The sequence below is a fragment of the Leucoraja erinacea genome, chromosome 16 (assembly GCF_028641065.1).
Source record: "Leucoraja erinacea ecotype New England chromosome 16, Leri_hhj_1, whole genome shotgun sequence".
Classification (NCBI taxonomy): domain Eukaryota; kingdom Metazoa; phylum Chordata; class Chondrichthyes; order Rajiformes; family Rajidae; genus Leucoraja; species Leucoraja erinaceus.
Window position 1 is genome coordinate 39163273 of NC_073392.1, and position 22105 is coordinate 39185377.

At 45.0% G+C, this 22105-nt stretch overlaps 1 protein-coding gene across 1 annotated transcript in view; it reads right to left on the reverse strand.

Moving 5' to 3' along the window:
* syn2b (synapsin IIb) overlaps positions 1-22105 on the reverse strand; it is a 393937-nt gene that overhangs the window by 51386 nt on the left and 320446 nt on the right. The window contains exons 6-8 of the mRNA XM_055648228.1: positions 17763-17825; positions 16277-16419; positions 14271-14345 (exon numbers count right to left, since the gene is read on the reverse strand). Coding sequence (XP_055504203.1) covers positions 14271-14345; positions 16277-16419; positions 17763-17825 — 281 coding nt within the window. The remainder of the gene's footprint in view (positions 1-14270; positions 14346-16276; positions 16420-17762; positions 17826-22105) is intronic.

Below are 22105 nucleotides of genomic sequence, written 5' to 3' on the forward strand. Positions count from 1 at the left end.
TAGCGGAGTAAGGGGATATGGGGAGAAGGCAGAAATGGGTTACTGATTGGGGATGATCAGCCATGATCATATTGAATGGCGGTGCTGGCTCGAAGGGCCGAATGGCCTACTCCTGCACCTATTGTCTATTGTCAATTATCCCCATCTCCAGCATGATCTGACCTTCAGCATGTTCCATATTTCTGCACTCCATATCGTTGGAGGAAATGTCTAGCGTTGAAATGTCACTGCAGGTAACCCATGAATCTGAGTGGAAGTGCCAGCTAGCCACCAGTGAGCAAAATAACAAGATGCTGGAGGAACACAAAAATGCTGGAGAAACTCAGCAGGTGCAGCAGCATCTATGGAACGAAGTAGATATCTCCTTCGCTCCATACATGCTGCTGCACTCGCTGAGTTTCTCCAGCATTTTTGTGCACCTTCGATTTTGCAGCATCTGCAGTTCCTTCTCAAACAAGATGCTGGAGGAACTCAGTGGGTCAGGCACATCTGTGGAGGGAATGGTCAGGTGATGTTTCAGGTTGAGACCCTTCTTTAGACTGTTGGAATAGGGAGGAGAAAGCTGGTAAAGAGAGGTTGGTGTAGGTAAAGCCAGGCAAGTGTGTGGGAAGGTACTGCAGATGCTGGTTTACACCAAAGATAGACACAAAATGCTGGAGTAACTCAGTGGGACAGTCAGCATCACTGGAGAAATGGAATAGGTGACCTTTCGGGTCGAGACCCTTCTTCAGGTCCGAAACGTCACCTCTTCCTTCTCCAGAGATGCTGTCTGACCCGCTGAGTTACTCCAGCTTTTTGTGTCTATCTAAAGCCATGTAAGAGATAGGTGGATACAGGTGAGGGAGGGTGATTGGCAGATGCGTGGAGATGGTGGCAAAGAGATGAAACACATACAAAAAGTATATCCGATAAGGAAAAAAAGAGGAGTGAAATGTAAAGCTGAGGGAGGGAGGGGCAAAGGTGGAAGGGGTTAGGAATAGTGTAGTTGAAGGATATATAGGGCTCAGCAATGGGAGATGAGCATATAGAGGGAAAATAAAGGAGCAGGGTGGAGTTAAATTGTGGAAGAAACCTCCACCTTCTCCTCCCTAATGCCACCAGTCAGAAGAAAGGACTTGACACAAAATGTCATCTGGCCATTTCCACAACTGTTTCCATTAGTTGGAGAGTCTAGGACTAGAGGTCACAGCCTTAGAATTAAAGGACGTTCTTTTAGCCAGAGGATGGTGAATCTGTGGAATTCTTTACACAGAAGCTGTGGTCTTTGGCCAAGTCAGTGGATATTTTTTTAAGGCAGAGATAGACAGAACAGATGTCAGAGGTTATGGGGAGAAGGCAGGAGAATGGAGTTCGGAGGGAGAGATAGATCAGCCATGATTGAATGGCGGAGTAGACATGATGGGCCGAATGGCCTAATTCTACTACTATTCCTTATGCTGCCTGAAATGGTGAGTTCCTCCAGCATGTTGATTTTTGCTCAGCTCCCTTGCAGCTGCAATTTCTTGTATAGATATCAGAGTGACGCAGCCCAATAACTTACAATGAGGCACGGTCACAAAATGGTATCTTGCTGATTAGTCTGGTGATGGTATGTCAGCTATGCAACCGGTAGAAAGTAACTACAGACCTATATAGTTTATCACATTGTGATATGTCACAGTGAAATGATTCGCTTTGCATACCGTTCACAAGAGTCACTACATACAGGGCGCCGAGAATGTTACAAGGTGTTCAACGAAGTCCACACTAGTCCTGTTCTTTCAGCCCGCCCCCACTCCGAATTATCAAGGAAAAAAATATTATTGCTAAAGAAAACTGACAACAATTACCCTTCGGACGTGTAGTTTTGAGCTAATTGGTAGAGAATACTACAGGGTACAACAATGCAAGATTTATGAAATATTGCACCCTAGTTTGGGTAAAGGTCAGAATGAATTCAAGGATATGCTTTCGGATAACTATACCTTTAGATGAGATACAGTGTTAAAACAGGCCGCTTGGCCCACTGAGTCCGCACCTATCCCCGCACATTAACACCACCCTACACACACTGGGGACAATTTACAATTTTACCAAAGCCAATTAGGTCTTTGGAATGTGGGAGGAATCCGAAGATCTCAAAGAAAGCCCATGCAGGTCACGGGGAGAACGTACAAACTCTGTACAGACAGCACCCGTAGTCAGGATCGAACCCGCGTCTCTGGCGATGTCAGGCAGTAGCTCTACTGCTGCACCCCCGAGCCGCCCATAACTCTTACTTTACAAAAATCTTCGACTATGCTTCGTGCAACATAATATTAGAGTATGACATATCATCTTTCATCATTTATGAAAATTGGATCCAGGTGTTCTGCTTTTTTAAAATCTAACTGAAGGTACGCAAAACATTGGATTTGTGCCAATAAAATTAGTGACAAAATCAAAATCAAAATCAAAAATTAGTGTCCAACAGTTTGAATATAAATGCAGTGTTAACAAAATATGACCATTTACATCCATTTCCTTTCCTTATGCATCCTGTTGCCCCTGTCCCACTTAGGAAACCTGAATCGAAACCTCTGGAGACTTTGCGCCCCACCCAAGGTTTCTGTGCGGTTCCTGGAGGTTTTTGTCAGTCTCCCTACCTGCTTCCACTACCTGCAACCTCCGGCAACCACCTGCAACGTCCAGGAACCGGACGGAAACCTTGGGTGGGGCGCAAAGTCTCCAGAGGTTTCAAGTCAAGTCAAGTCAAGTTTATTTGTCACATACACATACGAGATGTGCAGTGAAATGAAAGAGGCAATGCTCGCGGAACAACAAAACAACCAAACAAATTATAAACACAATCATAACACACATATTATTTTACATAATAAATAATAGAAGGAAAAACGTTCTGTACAGTTAGTCCCTGGTGAGAAAGGCGTTTACAGTCCGAATTGCCTCTGGGAAGAAACTCCTTCTCAACCTCTCCGTTCTCACTGCATGGCAACGGAGGCGTTTGCCTGACCGTAGTGGCTGGAACAGTCCGTTGCAGGGGTGGAAGAGGTCTCCCATGATTTTGTTTGCTCTGGAGTTGCACCTCCTGTTGTATAGTTCCTGCAGGGGGGTGAGTGAAGTTCCCATAGTGCGTTCGGCTGAACGCACTACTCTCTGCAGAGCCTTCTTGTCCTTGGCAGAACAATTCCCGAACCAGATGGTAATGTTCCCGAACAAGATGCTTTCCACCGCCGCTGCGTAGAAGCACTGGAGGATCCTCGGAGACACTCTGAATTTCCTCAATTGCCTGAGGTGGTAAAGGCGCTGCCTTGCCTTACTCACCAGTGCTGAGGCGTGTGATGACCATGTCATATCCTCAGAGATGTGGACTCCCAGATATTTAAAACAGTTCACCCTATCCACAGGATCCCCATTTATACTCAATGGAGTGTACGTCCTCGGATGATGTGCCCTCCTAAAGTCCATGATCAGCTCCTTCGTTTTTTTGATGTTCAAGAGGAGGCTGTTATCCTGGCACCAGAGTGCTAGATCAGCCACCTCCTCCCGGTAGGCCCTCTCATCATTGTCTGAGATCAGGCCCCCACCACAGTGTCATCAGCAAACTTAATTATTGAATTGGAGCTGAACCTAGCCACACAGTCATGTGTGTACAGGGAGTACAATAGGGGGCTGAGGACGCAACCCTGGGGCGATCCTGTGCTCAGGGTGAGGGACTTCGATGTATTCCCTCCCATCTTGACTACCTGGGGCCTGGCGGTGAGAAAGTCCAGGACCCAGGCACACAGGGAGGTGTTGAGCCCCAATTCCAGTAGCTTCCCGGCCAGTCTGGTGGGGACTATCGTGTTGAAGGCTGAACTGTAGTCTATGAACAGCATCCTCACGTAGCCCCCCTTCTGGCTGTCCAGATGGGAGAGAGCGGTGTGCAAGACCTGGGAGACCGCATCGTCCGTGGACCTGTTCGGTCGGTATGCAAACTGCAACGGGTCCATGTTCTGAGGGAGGAAGGCGCAGATGTGATTCTTCACCAGCCTCTCAAACCATTTCATGACTACCGAGGTAAGGGCCACAGGACGGTAGTCATTCAGGCAGGCTGGGGAGGCATTTTTTGGTACCGGTACAATGATGGATTTTTTGAAGCAGGCAGGGACCACGGACTTGTCCAGGGAGAGGTTGAATAATGTAGTGAGCACTGGAGCTAGCTGCGTAGCACAGGACTTGAGTACTCGCCCCGAGATGCCATCGGGGCCTGCAGCTTTTCTTGTGTTCACCCGTGTCAGTGCCCTCCTCACGTGGTGCTCGGACAGCGAGAATGTGTGCATATTCCTCCCTTCAGCTTCGGTAGCCAGCCCGCTGTCGGTATTGTTGATAGTCGGCAGACCTGGAGTGGTGTTGCCCCATTCGAAACGAGCGTAGAAGGAGTTCAGGTCATCAGCTAGGGAGGTGCCGGCACATGCGGATGAGGGAGGGGTGCTTCGGTAGTTGGTTACAATCCGTAGCCCCTGCCACAGGCTTCTGGTGTCCTGCTGCTCCATCTGTAACTCCATCTTGTCCCTGTACCCTCTCTTTGTGTCCTTCACTGCCCTTCGCATTCGGTAGGACTCAGCCTTGTAGATGTCCATGTTTCCTGATGCCATGCCCGAGTTGTAGGCAGCGGTACGAGCATTCAAGGCCACACGAACAGACCTGTCTACCCAGGGTTTTTGGTTCGGGAAGGTGCTTACCCTTACCGTGGGGACGATAAAAGAGGGGACATTCAGGATTGTTCATTCTCTCCAGATTGGGAGCTCAGATGGAAAACGAGGTGATGAAGAATAGGCAAAGAAATATGCCCCTGTGTCCATTCAGGTTTCCTAAGTGGGACAGGGGCATATTTCTTTGCCTATTCTTCATCACCTCATTTTCCATCTGAGCTCCCAATCTGGAGAGAATGAACAATCCTGAATATCCCCTCTTTTAGCCCTCACCATGGCTTTAATATTACCTAGATGCAGCTGAAAACTAAACAAGGTTTGCACTGCTGTCCTTCTGCAAAGGATGTAGTGGCAAAGAGCAAAGAGCCACTATTTTGAATGACAATTGCAAAAATACAAATGCTTCCTTAAGTGCCTCCCTTCCTCCTCTACCTCCCCCTGCAGCTTCTTCTTCTTCTTGTGTATGGCGTGCACAGCCTAAAGTTGTCGGCCAACTTGTTCTATTTGAGCCAACTGTTTGTGCACGTCGGGTTGATTGCACTAGTCGAAACAGAGTGGACCACGTAAAAGTTGCAATCTCCCTCCCCTTGTGGCTGAAACCCTGCAATCCAGGCAGCATTCTGGTAAACATCCTCTGCACTATCTCCATGATCTCCACTTCTTTCCTCCATGAGGGTGACCAGAACTGCACGCAATACTCCAAATGCGGCCTAATCAAAATTCTATAGAGCTGCATCCTGACTTCCTGACTCTTACACTCAATGCCCCTAGCAATGAAGGCAAGCATGCTTTACATACGCCTTCTTTTCCACCCTATCCCCTTTTGCTGCCTACAAACGTACTCGTCAACCCACTTACATTTACAACCAGGTCATTTATATATCTATAATATACTTGCTCCTTTCCCATTTCGTCATCACATTTATCTGCTTTCACATCATTTACTTTTGAAATGCTATTCCATAAATGCTGTGATGATCTTTGAACATCACCCATCAGAACGTGACCCTATCGCTTCTTCTTCTTCTGTCGTATGTCTGACCTGCAGCTCCGTTGAGGCGAGCCAGGCCAACATGTCATCGTCCAGGTCAATCAGACCTCGTTCACCATTTGGTGGCTGGTGTTTGGGGCAACTGGTGACTATGTGCTCCACTGTCTGTGTTGGGTCCCCACACTCGCAGGAGGCGCTCATTGTCCACGAGGCCCCACCTCTTCATCGCTGCTCCATAGCGTCCGATGCCTGTCCTCAAACGGTTGAGGTTTGTCCACTGCTTTCAGGGCAGGTCCTGGTCAGGAACGTCCATGGGGTCATTGATGCACTGGTCAGCGGAACCTAGATGGTTCCGCTGACTTCCACTGGTCTCTCTATCTCGTCTTGACCCAGGCAGCCTTAGAACCATCCGCCGGTGTTGTGCAGAACAGCTCTTGGGCTTGTGTGGCAAAGGGGTGCCGTGACTTGAGGCACACGGCACGTCGTGGTGTCTCTGTGACGATCTGATGGAGGAGGTGGGATTCATTGGTCTGTGCCTTTCGAGAGAGGACTAGCGTGGCTGCTTCTCGTCTGATGTTGGCTGGGGTGATGCCAGCGAGGTGGGGCAGCTGGTTTACTGGGGTGGCTCGGCACCAGACTCTGCACCGGTGCAGTACTCGGTGGCTGAGAACACCAGGGCTCCCCATATGGTGCCGGCTAGGCATATCAGTGCGACACGGGCGCTTGTCTTTGCCACCCAATCGCTGGTCCACTGTATCTCCACTCTGTGACCAAAGCAGCAATCTTGCTGTTCACTCTCACCCACAAGATTTTTTGCAAGATATGCTATTTTCTACAAAAGGTTAATCTTCACAACCAGCGAAACAGGAAAGAAAGACTTTAATTGAAGTTAGTAAGCTAAATGTTTAAGAAAGAACTGCAGATGCAGGAAAAATCGAAGGTAGACAAAAATGCTCGACCCGAAACGTCACCTATTCCTTTGCTCCATAGATGCTGTCTCACTCGCTGAGTTTCTCCAGCATTTTTGTCTACCTTTAATTGACAGTGATGTCTTTTATAGACAATCGTGCTGGAGAAACTCAGTGGGTGCAGCAGCATCTATGGAGCGAAGGAAATAGGCAACGTTTCGGGCTGAAACCCTTCTTCAGACGAAACATTGCCTATTTCCTTCGCTAGATCAGTCTGAAGAAGGGTTTTGGCCCGAAACATTGCCTATTTCCTTTGCTCCATAGATGCTGCCGCACCCACTGAGTTTCTCCAGCATTTTTGTCTACCTTCGATTTTCCAGCATCTGCAGTTCCTTCTTGAACGTGATGTCTTTTATATATTTTGTCCTGTAGCAACAGTAACCAGGATTTCCGCCCCTGAAGTAGCTTGTTCATTTATGTTTCTGATTAATGATGATTCTCACAATATGGATGGTAAGGGCTTTATTAGTGGCAGTGCCATTCGATGTCAAGTGCGGGTGGTTAGACTCTGTAGATTTTTAAGACAGAGATAGATAGATAGATAGATTCTTGATTAATATGGGTGTCAGAGGTTATGGGGAGAAGGCAGGAGAATGGGGTTGATAGATCAGCTATGATTGAACGGCGGAGAAGACCAGATGGGCCGACTGGCCTAATTCTGTTACTATCACTTATGACCTTTTGAACTTAGATGGTACCAGTTATTGCCTGGCAACTTCTGTGGCACAAATATTATTTGTCATTTGTCAGCCCATGTTTGAATGTTTCTACATTAAGACAGGGACTGTTCCAATTGCTGAGGAGCTGCGAATGGAATTGACTAATCATTAGCGAACACCCCCACTTTCCACCTTAACATGGAAGAAAATATCACACATGAACCAGCTGGAAATGGTTTGATCTGGGACACTGCCGTGAGACAATCCTGTAGTGAAGTACTGGGACGGGCAAACGGACTTCTGACAACCTCAACCATCTTCCTAGGCAAGTCCATACCATAAAATAGTAAGATTAAACGAGTACTTACCAGTACGAAGTTTGATCTGTATTTTATGAGGAGTTACGATGAGGGATTACGTGAAGAACCCACCCAGTGCGCAGGCGCGGCATACTTCCAAGCAGCGGTGTGGAATCACAGATAGCCACAATATTTGAAGTGAAGATAGTAAAGATTAAGGAGACATCAGTTTACTAGTTTGATCCATATAATGAGGGTGGGAGCGGAGGGCACGTAATCCCTCATCGTAACTCCTCATAAAATACAGATCAAACTTCGTACTGGTAAGTACTCGTTTAATCTTACTATTTTACTTCGGAGTCACGTGAGTGACTACGTGAAGATTTCAAAGGTCTGTGATTTCAAACCGTGTAACAGCTATATCACTCGCTGCCGAAGTTCTTGAGGGAGGAAGTGGTATCTAATGACCAACGAATCTGTTTGTTTTTTAAAAACAAAAAATGTTTATTAACAATAACAAAATTCAAAACTAGCTCCCCCGGGCTTAAATTATAAATTTGCAGTTTGTAAGATTTTCTCTGCAAATAGGTCTGGTTTCATCAGCGGTTTATTGTAAAATTTGCGGAATGTCGACTCCCTTGACCATCCTGCCGTATTTAGGATGTGGTCTATTGGGACATCCATGCGTTCCGCCGCTGATGTTGATGCTGCCCTGGTGGAATGGGATTTAAAAACGTTAGTATTAATTCCCGCAGCTTTCAGGACCTGTTTTAGCCACCTTGATATGGTTTGGCTGGTTACCCGTCCAAAAGGTTTCCTGTGGCTGACCCATAAGGCTTTCTCACTCCCTCTGAGTTCATGGGTTGTGTCTATATAGTTCTGGAGATGGGTCACAACACATAGCCTAGGTTCTGGTGGGTAGGCCCAGAAAATAATCGGTGAGTTGGGCATACCTGGCCTACTTTGTTTTACTAGATCTGGCATGACAAACGTGATGCAGTCTGGGGTAGTTACCATGTTGTCCAGTCGTAGCTTGTGTAACGACTGGACCCTTTGAGCAGATACGAGCGCCATGAGCATAAGTGTTTTAAGAGTAGATTCCTCTAGACTGAGGGATCCCGCTGGTGGCCATCCTCTGAGATGTGATAATACGACACTAATATCCCATACATGGGTATATCTGGGTGTTGGGGGTTTGTTGTTATAAATACCCTTGAGGAGCTTTATCACTAGCGGATGGGACCCTATGCTCTGGTGTCCTGTTGGTCTAAGGTAAGCAGACAGGGCGCTTCATGCTGCATTCACGGCACTGTAGCTCATCTTCTGATCATGGTATAAGTGGGCCAGGAACTCCAACATGTCGGTGATTGAGGCTTTGTCATACGATGTCCCTGCGTCCAAGCAGTATTTTTCCCATTTCTTGACGTACGTCAGGTACTGCTTCTTTGTTGAATCCCGCAGGGCTGCCGACATGGTGGCGATTGTTCTTTCTGATAGCCCCAGTCCCTGGTAAGGTCTGGTTAGAACCGACAAACCAGGAGTTTAATATTTTGATGGCATGGGTGACTCATGCCGGATACTGGGTGAGTCAGCAGTTGTGGGTCGCTATGGAAGACCATTGGTGACTCGACCACCATGTCGTGAAGGACTGGGAACCATGGTTGGGTAGGTCAGTCGGGTACGACCAAAATTCCAGAGGCAGTCAGTCTGAATTTTCCGGAGTACCCGACTGATGAGGCAGAAGGGAGGGAAAACATAGAAGAAGAAATTTCCCCAATCCAGCGTGAAGGCATCTACCGCTGCTGCCTCAGGATCTGGTTCCCAAGCCACATTCATGGGTAACTGGTGATTCAATCTAGATGCAAACAAATCGATATCTGGCGTTCCATATTGCTTGATAATCTCCGCAAAAATTTTTGGATCTAACATCCATTCGATGTTATCATTGAATTTTCGTGACCTGGTGTCTGCCACTGTGTTTAGCTTACCTGGTAGATAGGCAGCTGATAACCGAATATGTCTCTTGACACACCATAGCCAGATTGCATTAGCCAATTTGTCGCATAATGATTTTATGCCACCCATGTGGTTAACGTAAGCCACCACCGTTGTATTGTTGATCTGTAACCTAACATGCACGTGCTGCATTTTAGATGCATATGCTTTTAGCCCATAGTAGGCGGCCAGCATTTCCAAATAGTTTATGCCCAGTGAGTGTAGTAGCGATGACTCTGAATTAGTCCATCTGCCACCTGTGCTGGATATAGAGTTAGTTGCTCCCCAGCCTAAAGCACTGGCATCTGTTCTGTTAACTAAGTTAGGATTAGTGATGACAATGGGACTGAAACTGTGCCAAACATTGTCTGACCACCACTGTAGTTCTGATATAGCTTCAGTGGGTAAATACATTTTTCGGTCATAATGACCCCAACATTGATGTAGTGCATGTACCTTTGCTCTTTGAAGATTTTGATAGTGCAAAGGTCCGAATTGTGTAGCTGGAATTGCTGCTACAATAATTCCAATTACTCTGGCAACTTGTCGGATTGTTGGTCGTTTGTTGACTATTAAATTGTTGCATGATTGTGCTAATGCAACCTTTTTATCCCTTGGCAGAGTAACAGTCATTTGGATTGAATCAATAGTGAAGCCTAAATAGTCCATGTTAGTTGATGGCTTCAATTTTGATTTATCTGGGTGTAGGACAAACCCCAACGTTTCAAGGAGCTGTTTAGTAGCTGAAACTGCTGCCACAGCTAATTCCTTGGTTCTTCCCAATACGAGAATATCGTCCAGATATGCCATGACTATATGTTTTTGTTCTCTTAGTATTTTCATGGCTAATTTTAGAATTTTGGTAAATAATCTGGGGGCTGAGGTTAGGCCATTGGGCAATGCTTTATACTGCCATAGTTGCCCCATCCAGATAAATTTCAGGTATCTATAATGATCCTTATGTATGGGTACTAAATAGTAAGCATCTTTGATATCTATGCTTGCCATGAAGTATCCTTTTGAGATCAGTTGTCTGGCATTGACAAATGTCTCCATTTTAAAGTATATATACTCAACAGATTTATTTAGTGATGTTAGATCAATGGTGATGCGACATCCACCATCTTTTTTGGTTTTGGTAAATATGTTTAATACAAATTCCAATGGCTCATGTCTGGTCTTTTCAATGACTCCTTTTGACATGAGCCTTTCTAGTTCAGCTTGTCCTTCCCGTTTTTCTTTCTCAGAGGGAAGAAAATACCCTTTTGGGGTATATGCTGAACCGGCGGTATTATGCCTGTTTTAAATTCAATTTTGTATCCACTAATACTGTTGAGTATGTATTTGTTGTTAGTGACAGTACCCCAAACTTTTTTGAACAAGTGTAGTCGCCCTCCTATTAGTAGAGCACCCTTGTTCAGCGTATATTGACAGGAACCAGACCCACCTATCTCCAAGTTCATTCTCATTTTTGGGGTCGGCTTCTTTTGTAGGCGTGGTTCTGTGGTACTGTTAACGGTGCTGTCATAGGGCGGCGCATCTTCCCACGGCTCCGCTCTGGGCCCCTGTCTAAAAAAGAACTTTGGGGGTAATGTGAAGCGGTCGCCAGGCTTTCACCAGTCCTTGTTCGATATTTGCTGGTGGATGCCGAGGGGTGCTGCCAACTGGGTGTTTTAGTCCTGCTCGGTCCTGGGCCTGCCCTCATGAGGCCCACAGGTTTGGCTGCCTCTTCTAGTTCTTTTAGCCTTTTGGGTAGGTCGGCCTCAAAACAGCAGTGCCTCTTTTTCTGGCGCAGGGGCTTTGCATAGCAACGCATATTTGGGGTTGAGGGCAGGTCTGATGTTCTCCCGCCTCAGATTGTTCATCTCATACTGGGTGTTGCACATAAGTGCCAGTACGTCCTGTTGACAGGTGGTGAGGTCGGTGTTTTCAGTGGACCGAGCAAAGGCGGTGATGGCCGCTGTGTGGAGCTTTAAGATGCGCTGCATTTTCAGCTCTTGGCCACGGATATGTTGTCCGAGCTGGCTCCAAATTTGTCCATTGACTGTTTTGACTCTCAGCGCCTTGCAGTTTTCAGGTGCTGTGTAGGTTTCTAGTGCCTCTAGGATCACCTTTTCCTGCAGGGCTTTGTTTGAGTGTTTGTTTATGTTGGCTGCCATCCTTGGTTCCAGCATTCTCCATGCCCTTGGAGGTGCCGCACAGCGGTCAACAACACCCAGCAGCTCTTCGTGCTCCTGCTCCCCTGGCATGCTAGCACAGTCGTCCACCTGCCCATGGGTTAAGCCAGCCCAGCCCTGTCCTCCCTTGCTAACCTCGAATAAAGAGGGAGCAGAGGGGTGCGGTGACAGTTTAGAGGAGGCATAAGCCCGTCCTCCGTAGGGATGCTTCTCTCGCATCTCCTGATCGAGCATCTGCTCGAGGAGCTGCCTCATGCAGCTCAGGCGGCTGTCTCTCCGCTTCCTAGGGGGAGACTCATCCTGTTCCTCCGATGAATCGGAGACCACCGGCCGGTCCGTTTTTCGAGTGGACTTCCTCCCTGTGCGCGGTGTAGAAGTTGGCGGCACAGGGAGCGGCTCGGGTTCAGGTGTTGGGGAGCGCTCGAACAGCTGTCCCACCGCCAGTGGCTGCCGCCCGGATATCGAACCCTCCTCGGGGGGGAGTCGGGCAGGCAGTTCTTTTTGCTAGTCGTTTTCTGGTAGCCATACTAGCGACTGCTTTCTCCAATACAACGAAAAACACACTTACCTGAAGGTCTTGTTTTATCCTGCAGCTGGAGAGCCTGACTCCAGCTGCCTCCGCTGTTGCGCTGCTGGCGTAATGTCGCGCCTGCGCACTGGGTGGGTTCTTCACGTAGTCACTCACGTGACTCCGAAGTAAAATAACTCATCCTTAGCACAACATACACCATTTGAGAGACTTTACCTCACCTTAATGACTGAAAATACATACTGATAATAACACGTAAAATAAACACCAGAAAGACAGGGTACAAATAAACAATATATACAGGTTTTATAAATGATTTTTTAAATCATTTTTCTCCTATTCCAACTGGTGCAAAAGATTAAAAGACAAATCTTGTTGGATTAACTATGTTTCTCTTACAAATATATATATATATTTGTAAATAGAGGACTCAATAAAACTAGAACACAAAATTAGCTTAAATACCTTAAAATACCGTTGTACGTATGTCAGAGAAATGCAAATGGCGTGTGTAATGCACCCAGATTCATGGTGCACAGGACCATATATTGAGTCAATTACTCCAAAATGAAACAGATATAAATGCCTGGAAACTGAATTAAATATTGCACCTTTAAAAAATAAAAACGCTACTCAATACTTGTGTTGTGAGATGTGGTAACAACTAATTCTGGGGCATTTTCCAGCACATTGGAAATTCAGCTGGATATGAATTTGTCTTGTGCTCCAGATATGTATCTGTATCGGGGTGATAATATTCCCAGTGAAACATTCCTTTTGTGCCATTAAATAGGAACGTTGCCACAGAAGGCTGTAGAGGCCAAGTCAATGGATATTTGTAAGGCAGAGATAGATAGATTCTTGATTAGTATGGGTGTCAGAGGTTCTGGGGAGAAGGCAGAATGGGGTTAGGAGAGAGAAATAGATCAGCTATGATTGAATGGTGGAGTAGACTTGATGGGCCGAATGGCCTAATTTCTACTCCTATTCCTTATGACCTTATGAACTGGATCACATTGTCCCATTGTCAATTCTTGAAGACGCACGTCATATCTCTGAACCTATTGATCCAAACCAGGATGCAACAGCCTTAGTCAGGCGCACAGCCGCCATCACCTAGCTTCTAAGCCGAATACCAGCCAGCACAATTTACAATTTGAATGACCATTCTATTGAACGCATCTTAAATTTGCAGCGCAGAGAGTGGTTGATCATCACTCCTCAGCACCCGGATGCAGTGCCCATTCACAGCACCCTTTCGGATGGCACTAGTTTCTAGTCAGACACAAAAACCTGGAGTAACTCAGCACGTCCGACAGCATCTCTGAAGAAAAGGAATAGGTTGAGACCCTTCTGAAGATAATAACGACTACCATCACGACCTACGACGACCTACCTACCAGTAAAAAGTATCCATTTTTTTCCATGCCGACCTTTTTTTTACTCGTGGACATTTTTTATCGGGCTGGAAAAAACGCCGCGACCTACTTGAGGCCACGAGTACGCGGAGACCACTCACGAGCATGAGGAAGAGTGACCTACGACCTCCTACGACCTCGTGGCGACCATGCTGCGAGTATGAGTCGAGGACAAACTCAGCAGAGGTCACCAATTAGGTTGTGAAAGTGGGACAGGGGCTTTGGTAACGGACTGGTTCCACCAAGATGCAGCACAGAATGCCACAGGAGATCCTTCTTTCCTGTGGCTGTCAAACTGTACAACTCCTCCCCCTTCTGTCATGGGGGAGGCTGAGACTGAGACAGACTACCGTTCCCCCCCCCCCCCCCCCCCCCCCCCCCCCCCCCCCCCCTTTTAACTCCTTAATCACCCACATCCCTCAAACCTTTCCACTTAAATTTCATATTTCATGTATTTTGTGTTTTACGACTGTTGGCAGATCAATTTCCCTCCTGGGATAAATAAAGATCTATCGTATTGTATTGGACTGTGATGCTGCCTTGTCTTGGTGATGAACCCACCTTTCTGTCATTGCAATCTGTTCAAGCATGGCTGACCCAGTGTTTGTTTTCCAGTTTCCAGATATTGATGTTCTCCTAGGAGAGGAAATAAGTTGCAATTGGAATATTTAGTTTCATTTCTCAACGTTTCTGTAGTTTAATATCTCAGATTGCTTTCTAAACATGCATAACATTAATTTACATGCAATGACCACTTGTCCCATAGGCTGGCATTATTGTAGCCTATTTAATGAATCACATTTTTATCTACATTTTGAATAGATCTCACCACCATGTTGGTTTTAGAATGGATATAGAAATAATATAAAAATATTCCCGTGTTTAAGAAGGAACTGCAGATGCTGGAAAATCGAAGGTAGATAAAAATGCTGGAAAAACTCAGCGGGTGAGGCAACATCTATGGAGCGAAGGAAATAGCCAACGTTTCGGGCTGAAACCCGAAACGTTGCCTATTTCCTTCGCTCCATAGATGCTGCCTCACCCGCTGAGTTTCTCCAACATTTTTGTCTACCTAAAAATATTCCAGTGTTTTTCTCATCTAAATTCACATCCATAATCCAGTTTCATAATTAAACAGTCTGAATTGATCACTTATTAAATAATTACGCTTCCATGCAAGTAGCAGGAAAGTCATTCTTAATTATATTTTCCATTTATCTTGCAGACTTCTGCAGCTTGAGAAACTGCCAAATGATTCAACAGGTAATAATCTTGAACTCGTGCTGGAAAACTATTATTTGCACAATATATATTTATCTTAAACAATTCCGCTGCAGTAAAAAAGCATATTGCTCAGGTTTATATTTTAGAAACACCTTTCCACACTTTCCTATTACTATTTCAAACCAACAGGCTCCATTAGGAGAAAGGTGGACAAAATAGCTGGGGGAACTCAGCGGGTGAGGCAGCATCTATGGAGCGAAGGAAATAGGCAATGTTTCGGGTTGAAACCCTTCTTCAGACTGATGTGAGGGTGGGGGGGAAGAAGAAAGGAAGAGGTGGAGCCAGTGGGCTGAGGGAGAGCTGAGAACGGGAGGAGAAAGCAAGGACTGCCTGAAATTAGAAAAGTCAATGTTCATACCGCTGGAGTGTAAACTACCCAAGCAAAATATGAGGTGCTGCTCCTCCAATTTACGGTGGTCCTCACTCTGGCCTTGGAGGAGGCCCAGGACAGAAAGGTCGGATTCGGAATGGGAGGGGGAGTTAAAGTGCTGAACCACCGGGAGATCAGGTTGGTTATTGCGGATAGTTCTACAGCATGAATTAGTGGTCGAGTAAGATGAAGATTTGACCCATGGGAGAGTTCATTGATCATCACGGTTAAGTAGCCTAAGTGAGATAAATCTTCTTTTTCCCTTTTTAACTTAGTTGTTAAATTACAATTTGTGCAACCGTAGTTAGTTGACACAGACAACAAGTTAATTAACAGTACTGGAGTAACTCAACGGGACAGGCATCACCTCTGGAGAGAAAGAATGAGTGACGTTTCTTCTGAAGAAGGGTCTCGACCCGAAACGTCACCCATTCCTTCTCTCCAGAGATGCTGCCTGTCCCGTTGAGTTACTCCAGCACTTTTTTGTCTATCTTCAGTTTAAACCAGCATCTGCAGTTCCTTCCTACACAGTTAATCATCAGTCACTGGTCAGATGTTAATTAAGCCAATGTACACTTTCTGACTAATGTAATGTAAAAAGCAATGTAATGGCCCATCTGGACAGCACAGTTTGGGGTCGTGGAGGAGTTAGCTGGATGATCATTGCGATGGATATTATCTTTATTCTAATCTCTTTAATTAATTGAATTTAAATTCCCAATCTGCCAGTGGGATTATGAACTATTCCCCACCCCCCTCCCTTCTTCCCCCCTAAAGATCATTAGTCCAGACCTCATTAATAACTAGTTATTAATTACTAGGTTACATTACTAGATGTCATTTATGTTAAATTCAGTTCTTTGCACTTAAATCACACACATTTAATAATTTACAATATATAAAGTTTGCTCACATGTAAGCCTTGTAATTATTGCCTATTTTTTGAATCCTGATATCATATTTGGAGTCTATGAAAGGTTCTGTCGTGGCGTAGGTGTTGGCCAAGGCTACCACACTTGCAATGTCCTGAAAATCGTAATGATTTTCCACTTTCACCTGGAACATCCAGCAGCGGGTGGCGTGGGGGAGAGGGAGGAGAGAAAACGAGAAGACAAAAGAATCAAATGAAGTGGATCTGCCGAGAGATTACATTTTATTTAAAGAAATTATTTAAATGATTTCCCGCAAATACCGACATTACACTTCTATATACTGTTCATGGCTCGATTGTAATCATGTATTGTCTTTCCGCTGACTGGTTAGCACACATCAAAAGCTTTTCACTGTGCACGTGACAATAAACTAAACTTAAATTGAAACTGAAACATAACATAGTTCAACAGTGTATGTAAAAACAAGTACAATTGGAAATAAACTTTTCATTTTTGAATCATAATATATTTTATGAGGCGTGATGTGAATTTTTCAAAATTAATTCCCCAAATGCCTCCATTATGCTTCTGTTGCATAATTCACCACACAGTGTATGAATACACAAAGTAAGATTTTAAATGAGCTTTAGATTATTGAATCACAATCACAGGGTGGCCACGGTGACACACACGGTGACACAAAGTTGCTGCCTAACCGCGCGTGCAGTGCCAGAAACCCAGGTTCAATCCTGACTACGGGTGCTGTCTGTACAGAGTTTGTACGTTCTCCCCGTGATCTGCATGGGTTTTCTCCGAGATCTTCGGTTTCCTCCCACACTCCAAAGATGTGCAGGTATGTAGGTTAATTGGCTTGGGATAAATGTAAATTATCCTTAATGTGTGTAGGCTAGTGCTAATGTGCAGGGATCGCTAGTCGGTGTGGACTCGGTGGGCTGAAGTGCCTGTTTCCGTGCTGTATCTCTAAACTAAATTAAACTACAGTAAACAATAGATACAAAATGCTGGAGTAAATCAGCGGGACAGGCAGCATCTCCGGAGAGAAAGAATGGGTGACGTTTCGGGTTGAGACCCTTCTTCAGACTGAAGACCCGAAACGTCACCCATTCCTTCTCTCCAGAAATGCTGCCTGGCCCGCTGAGTTACTCCAGCTTTTTGCATCTATCATCGATTTGAACCAGCATCTGCAGTTCTTTCCTAAACTAAACAATATATGTTGTGAGGTTGGTATTGACAATTGAAACATTTATTTGGTCAACTTAAGCTCGTATTAACAGCTTGCACTTATTGCTGCAAACAAAGTGCTGATCCTTCATGCACTCGGACTTCAACCGTAACCAGAGTGGGTTAAATGGCATCAAAAAAATGCAGCCCTATGGCCCTGTTATGGAGTAACACAGCATACACATGAGAATCTCTACATTAAGATTTAGATACATGTTCCTGTTCTACCACAGACTTTTTGACAGTGCTAGTTGTTGGCTCCAATAACAGCAGCAGATTATTTACCTTTCCCATGCCTGAATGAGCATGTCCAATCTTCACAACAACAGGGAAAGTTGGCATGGTTATCTGAAAACACAAAAAATATTCCCAACTTATTTATCAAATTTCATTTTTATTCACAACAGAACATATTTGTTATACCAAAAGGAAGTATGACATCAGTATTTGTAAGAACATCCTGTTCATGATTATAGGCCTTTCAGTCCAGCCTACCCATGCTGACAGAAATAATCAGTTTTCCTGTATTTAGCCCATACCCCTCTATTCCTTTCCTATCGATAGACCTATCTACATACTGTGATTGTACCTGCCTCTACCATCTCCTCTGGGAGAGAGTTCCTCGTACCCACCACTCCCTGTGTGAAAACAACTGCCCCTCAAATCTTCTTTAAATATCTCCCCTCTCACCTTAAACCTATGTCCGCTAGTTTTAGGCTTTTCTCTACTTCGAAAATAGATTGTGACTATATCCCTGCCGCTCTTGCTACCTTACAGGGCTTGCAGAGCCAGGGACACAGGCTTGATCCCGACTATGGGCGCTGTTCTATGTGGAGTTTGTACGTTCTCCTCGTGGCCTGCGTGGGTTTCCTTCGAGATCATCAGATTCCTCCCACACTCAAACGACGTACAGGTTTGTATGTTAATTGGCCTTGGTAGAAGTGTAAAATATCCCTAGTGTGTGTGCGATAGTGTTAATGTGCGGGGGTCGCTGATCGGTGGGTCGAAGGGCCTGTTTCGGTGGGACTCAGTGGGTCGCAGGGCCTGTTTCTCTCAAGGAAATTAAACTAAACTAAAACTCATTATTTCATGAATCTATATAAAGTCACTCCTCATCCACCTGCATTCCAGTGAAAACAATTCCTGCCTTTCCAATCTCTCCCTTGTAGCTAATGCCTTCCATTCCAGGCAACATCTTGCTGAATTTCTTCTGCACTCTTTCTAGTACTAACATATCCCTTCTATAGTGCGGTGACCAGAACTGCAAACAGTAGTGCAAGTGTGGCTATACCAATGTACAGCGGCAGCCTAGTGTCACTTATACACCATAGCTCTATCTACCGAGGCAAGCAAGCTTCACTATCTTATACGCTGTGTCACCAGGATTTATAGAAAATTCAGAAACAAGGAACTGCAGGTGCTAGTTTTTAAAGAAAAAGCACAAAGTACTGGAGTAACTGAGTGGGTCAGGCAGCAAGCCTGGAGAACATGGATGGTGATGTTTTGGGTCGGGACTCTTGACATGTAAGATCACAAAGTAATTTCATTTTCCACCTAGGAAAATATATAGCAACAGGAATGGGCCTGTTTCTGGCCCTATCGCACCCCCTGACTTATCTCTACCAGCTATCTCTCTTCCACCTCGTCAGTCTGAAGAAGAAGGGTCCTGATCTGAAACATCATCTGCCCATTCCCTCCACACATCCTGCATGGCCCGCTGAGTTCCTCCAGTGGTTTGTTTTTAGTTTTAAAACAATTGTTGGCGTGATGCCCTCCAACTATACGGCTAGCGTTTTTTTGGCAACAACAATGTTAAGGTCACAGAGTCAGACAGCGCAGATATAGGCCCTTCGGCCCATCCAGTCCATGCCAAGAAGCAAGATGCCCCATCTAAGCTTGTCCCATTTGCCCAAATTTGGCCCACATCCTTCTAAACGTTTTCTTCTCCATGTCTTTGTCTTTCAAATACTGTTATCAACTTCCTCCTCTGGCAGCTCATTGCATGTACCCACCACCCTCAGAGTTAAATAATTGCCCCTCAGGTTCATATCAAATCTTGCCCCTCTCACCTAAAATACATGCCCTCTTGTTTTTGATTCCCCCTCCCTGGATAAATGACTGTGCATTACCCTATCTATTCCACTTATGATTTTACACACCTCTATAAGATCACTCCTCAGCCTCCTGTGCTCCAAGGAATAAAGTTTGATCCTGCTCAAGCACTCCCTATAACTCAACCCCTTAAGTCCTGGCAACATCCTTATAAATCTGCTCTGTGTTCTCTCCAGTTTAATGACATCATGTGTCCTATCCCAGAATCAATAATAATTAATAAATAATAATAATAATAATTAATACAATCAAAATGATTTTAAAGATAAATGTCTTTATAAAATTGCATCAAAATTCCTGTATGGGAACTTGGTCTTCAGATCAGCCATTACATGCCACTGAAGATAGGCACAGAAAGCTGGAGTAATTCAGTGGGACAGGCAGCATCGCTGGCGAGAAGCAAATGGCGACGTTTCGGGTCGAGACCCTTCTTCAGAATGTGATCCACTACTGCAAGTTCAAAACCCATTCACGCCGGGCTAACAGTACATGCTGTTAGATTTGACAGCGCTCCAAGATGGAGGCTTATATTTCACTTTGCATAATGTGAGAAAGAGAACCAAAGGTTCCTGTTAACCATCACAGACTATGTGTCCGAGTATTCGTCAGTCAGCCCATTATTTAACGTCAAAGGAGTGAGCGCACATCTGTATTCTTTTTCAGTGGCATTTGGCAGGATAATTCGCTCTTTAATTAGACAGTCTAGTGCTACATAGTGTGCCTTAGCTGTGCCCTATTCAGATTGACATAATGTTTTGTTTTTTAGCAAAAGATTGAATTAAATCCAAAATACTCGAGACTTGCCATTTATATTAATGGTCAGTGCATATGGAGGTTGGAATCAACAGTACTAACAATAGTAATTGGCATCCCAATTTTCTACAGCAGTAATTTGAACATCTGCGGGGGCCGCTCCGAGAGGCTGTGCCATGGGGTCCTCCAGTAGGCTACGCTTGACCAGGCCGACCCTGCAAGGCCACCAGGACAATGGGTCCTTCATGGTCAGGCCAAGCACTCTGCACCTACAACAAATGGGACTTCAAAATGGTGCCAAAATGGTGGCTCTGTATACTGTCTCAGTGTTGCTACACACTTGTACTGTATCTGAGATGCCTATGTAAAAGGCATCTAAGTGCATTGCACAGTGATACTTGTACCGAACTGTATACAGAAATGAATTTTACGGTACCTTGGTCCATGTAACACTAAAGTACCATTGAACAATTGTATGTCAGGCATGCTTAAAGTATTCTGGCACAGGTGTAACTGGTACATACGTATACATACTGTGAACAAGGTCTCTGGAGAGAAGGAATAGGCGACATTTCAGGTCGAGACCCTTCTTCAGTCTGAAGATGCTGCCTCACCCGTTGAGTTACTCCAGCATTTTGTGTCCACCTTTACTTAGAACAAGCTACCTTTTAAAAGTGGCCAAACAAGACTGGATCCTGAGTTTTATTTCAGCCAGGTGATTATGGACCCTGACTGGAATCACACCATTTACTTTCCCAGGAGGTGTTTCTGTTTTTCCACCTAATGTACTCTCTGGAATGGCCAAGAATTGGATGGGATGTGAGGAGAACTATGATTATTAGGCTTACAAAAAGATTTCGAACCTCTTTATTCCAAAAGAATATTAAAAAACACCATAAATTATATATGAAGTGCTGTATTTTTATAATTTCAAAACATTTATATTGGAAACCTCTGCTGACATCCATCACCATTCAATACTTTTCACAAACCGTCTGTTTACACTAACTACATGGAAACAATTAACTGCCAATGTGCCAAGTCATTTGCTTTAAGGGCCTGTCCCACTTGGGCAACCTAATCTGCGAGTTCTGGCGAGTTTGCCCTCGACTCATACTCGCAGCATGGTCGACACAAGGTCGGAGGAGGTCTTCGTAACTTTCCTTCATGCTCAAGAGTCGTCTCCGCTTGCTTGAGGTCTCAGCTAGGTCGCAGTGTTTTTTTTTTTTAAATCGATACTTTTTTTACTCGTAGGTTTAGTCGTAGTAGGTCGTAGTAGGTCGGCATGTTAGTCGTAGGTAATCGAGGGTAGTCGTAGATAGTCTTCATCATAGTGGAAGGGAGGTCGAAGGAGATAGAAGGAGGTCGTCTTCACTCTCCACTATTCAGTGTCCAATTTTCCTGAAGCTATTCGTAGCTAGTCGAAGCTGGTCTTCAACATAGTTGAAGGAGGTCGTAGCTGGTCTTCAACATAGTCCAAGGAGGCCTTCAACATGTCATTTTTTCAAACTCTTCTAAACTCGCCAATTAGGTTGCCCAAGTGGGACAGCCCCTTTAACCAGTCCGGCTAGCATAATAAGCACATAATTAACCATGGCGAAAACGAAAGGGCCTGTTCCACTTGTCGATTTTTTCGGCGACTGCCGGCGTCATTGACTGAAGTATCAGGGTCGCCGTGAGATTTTGAACATTTCAAAATCCAATGGCGACAAAAAAATGCGCTATCCTCATTACAAATAAATTTCATGCTGGCTCTACTATAT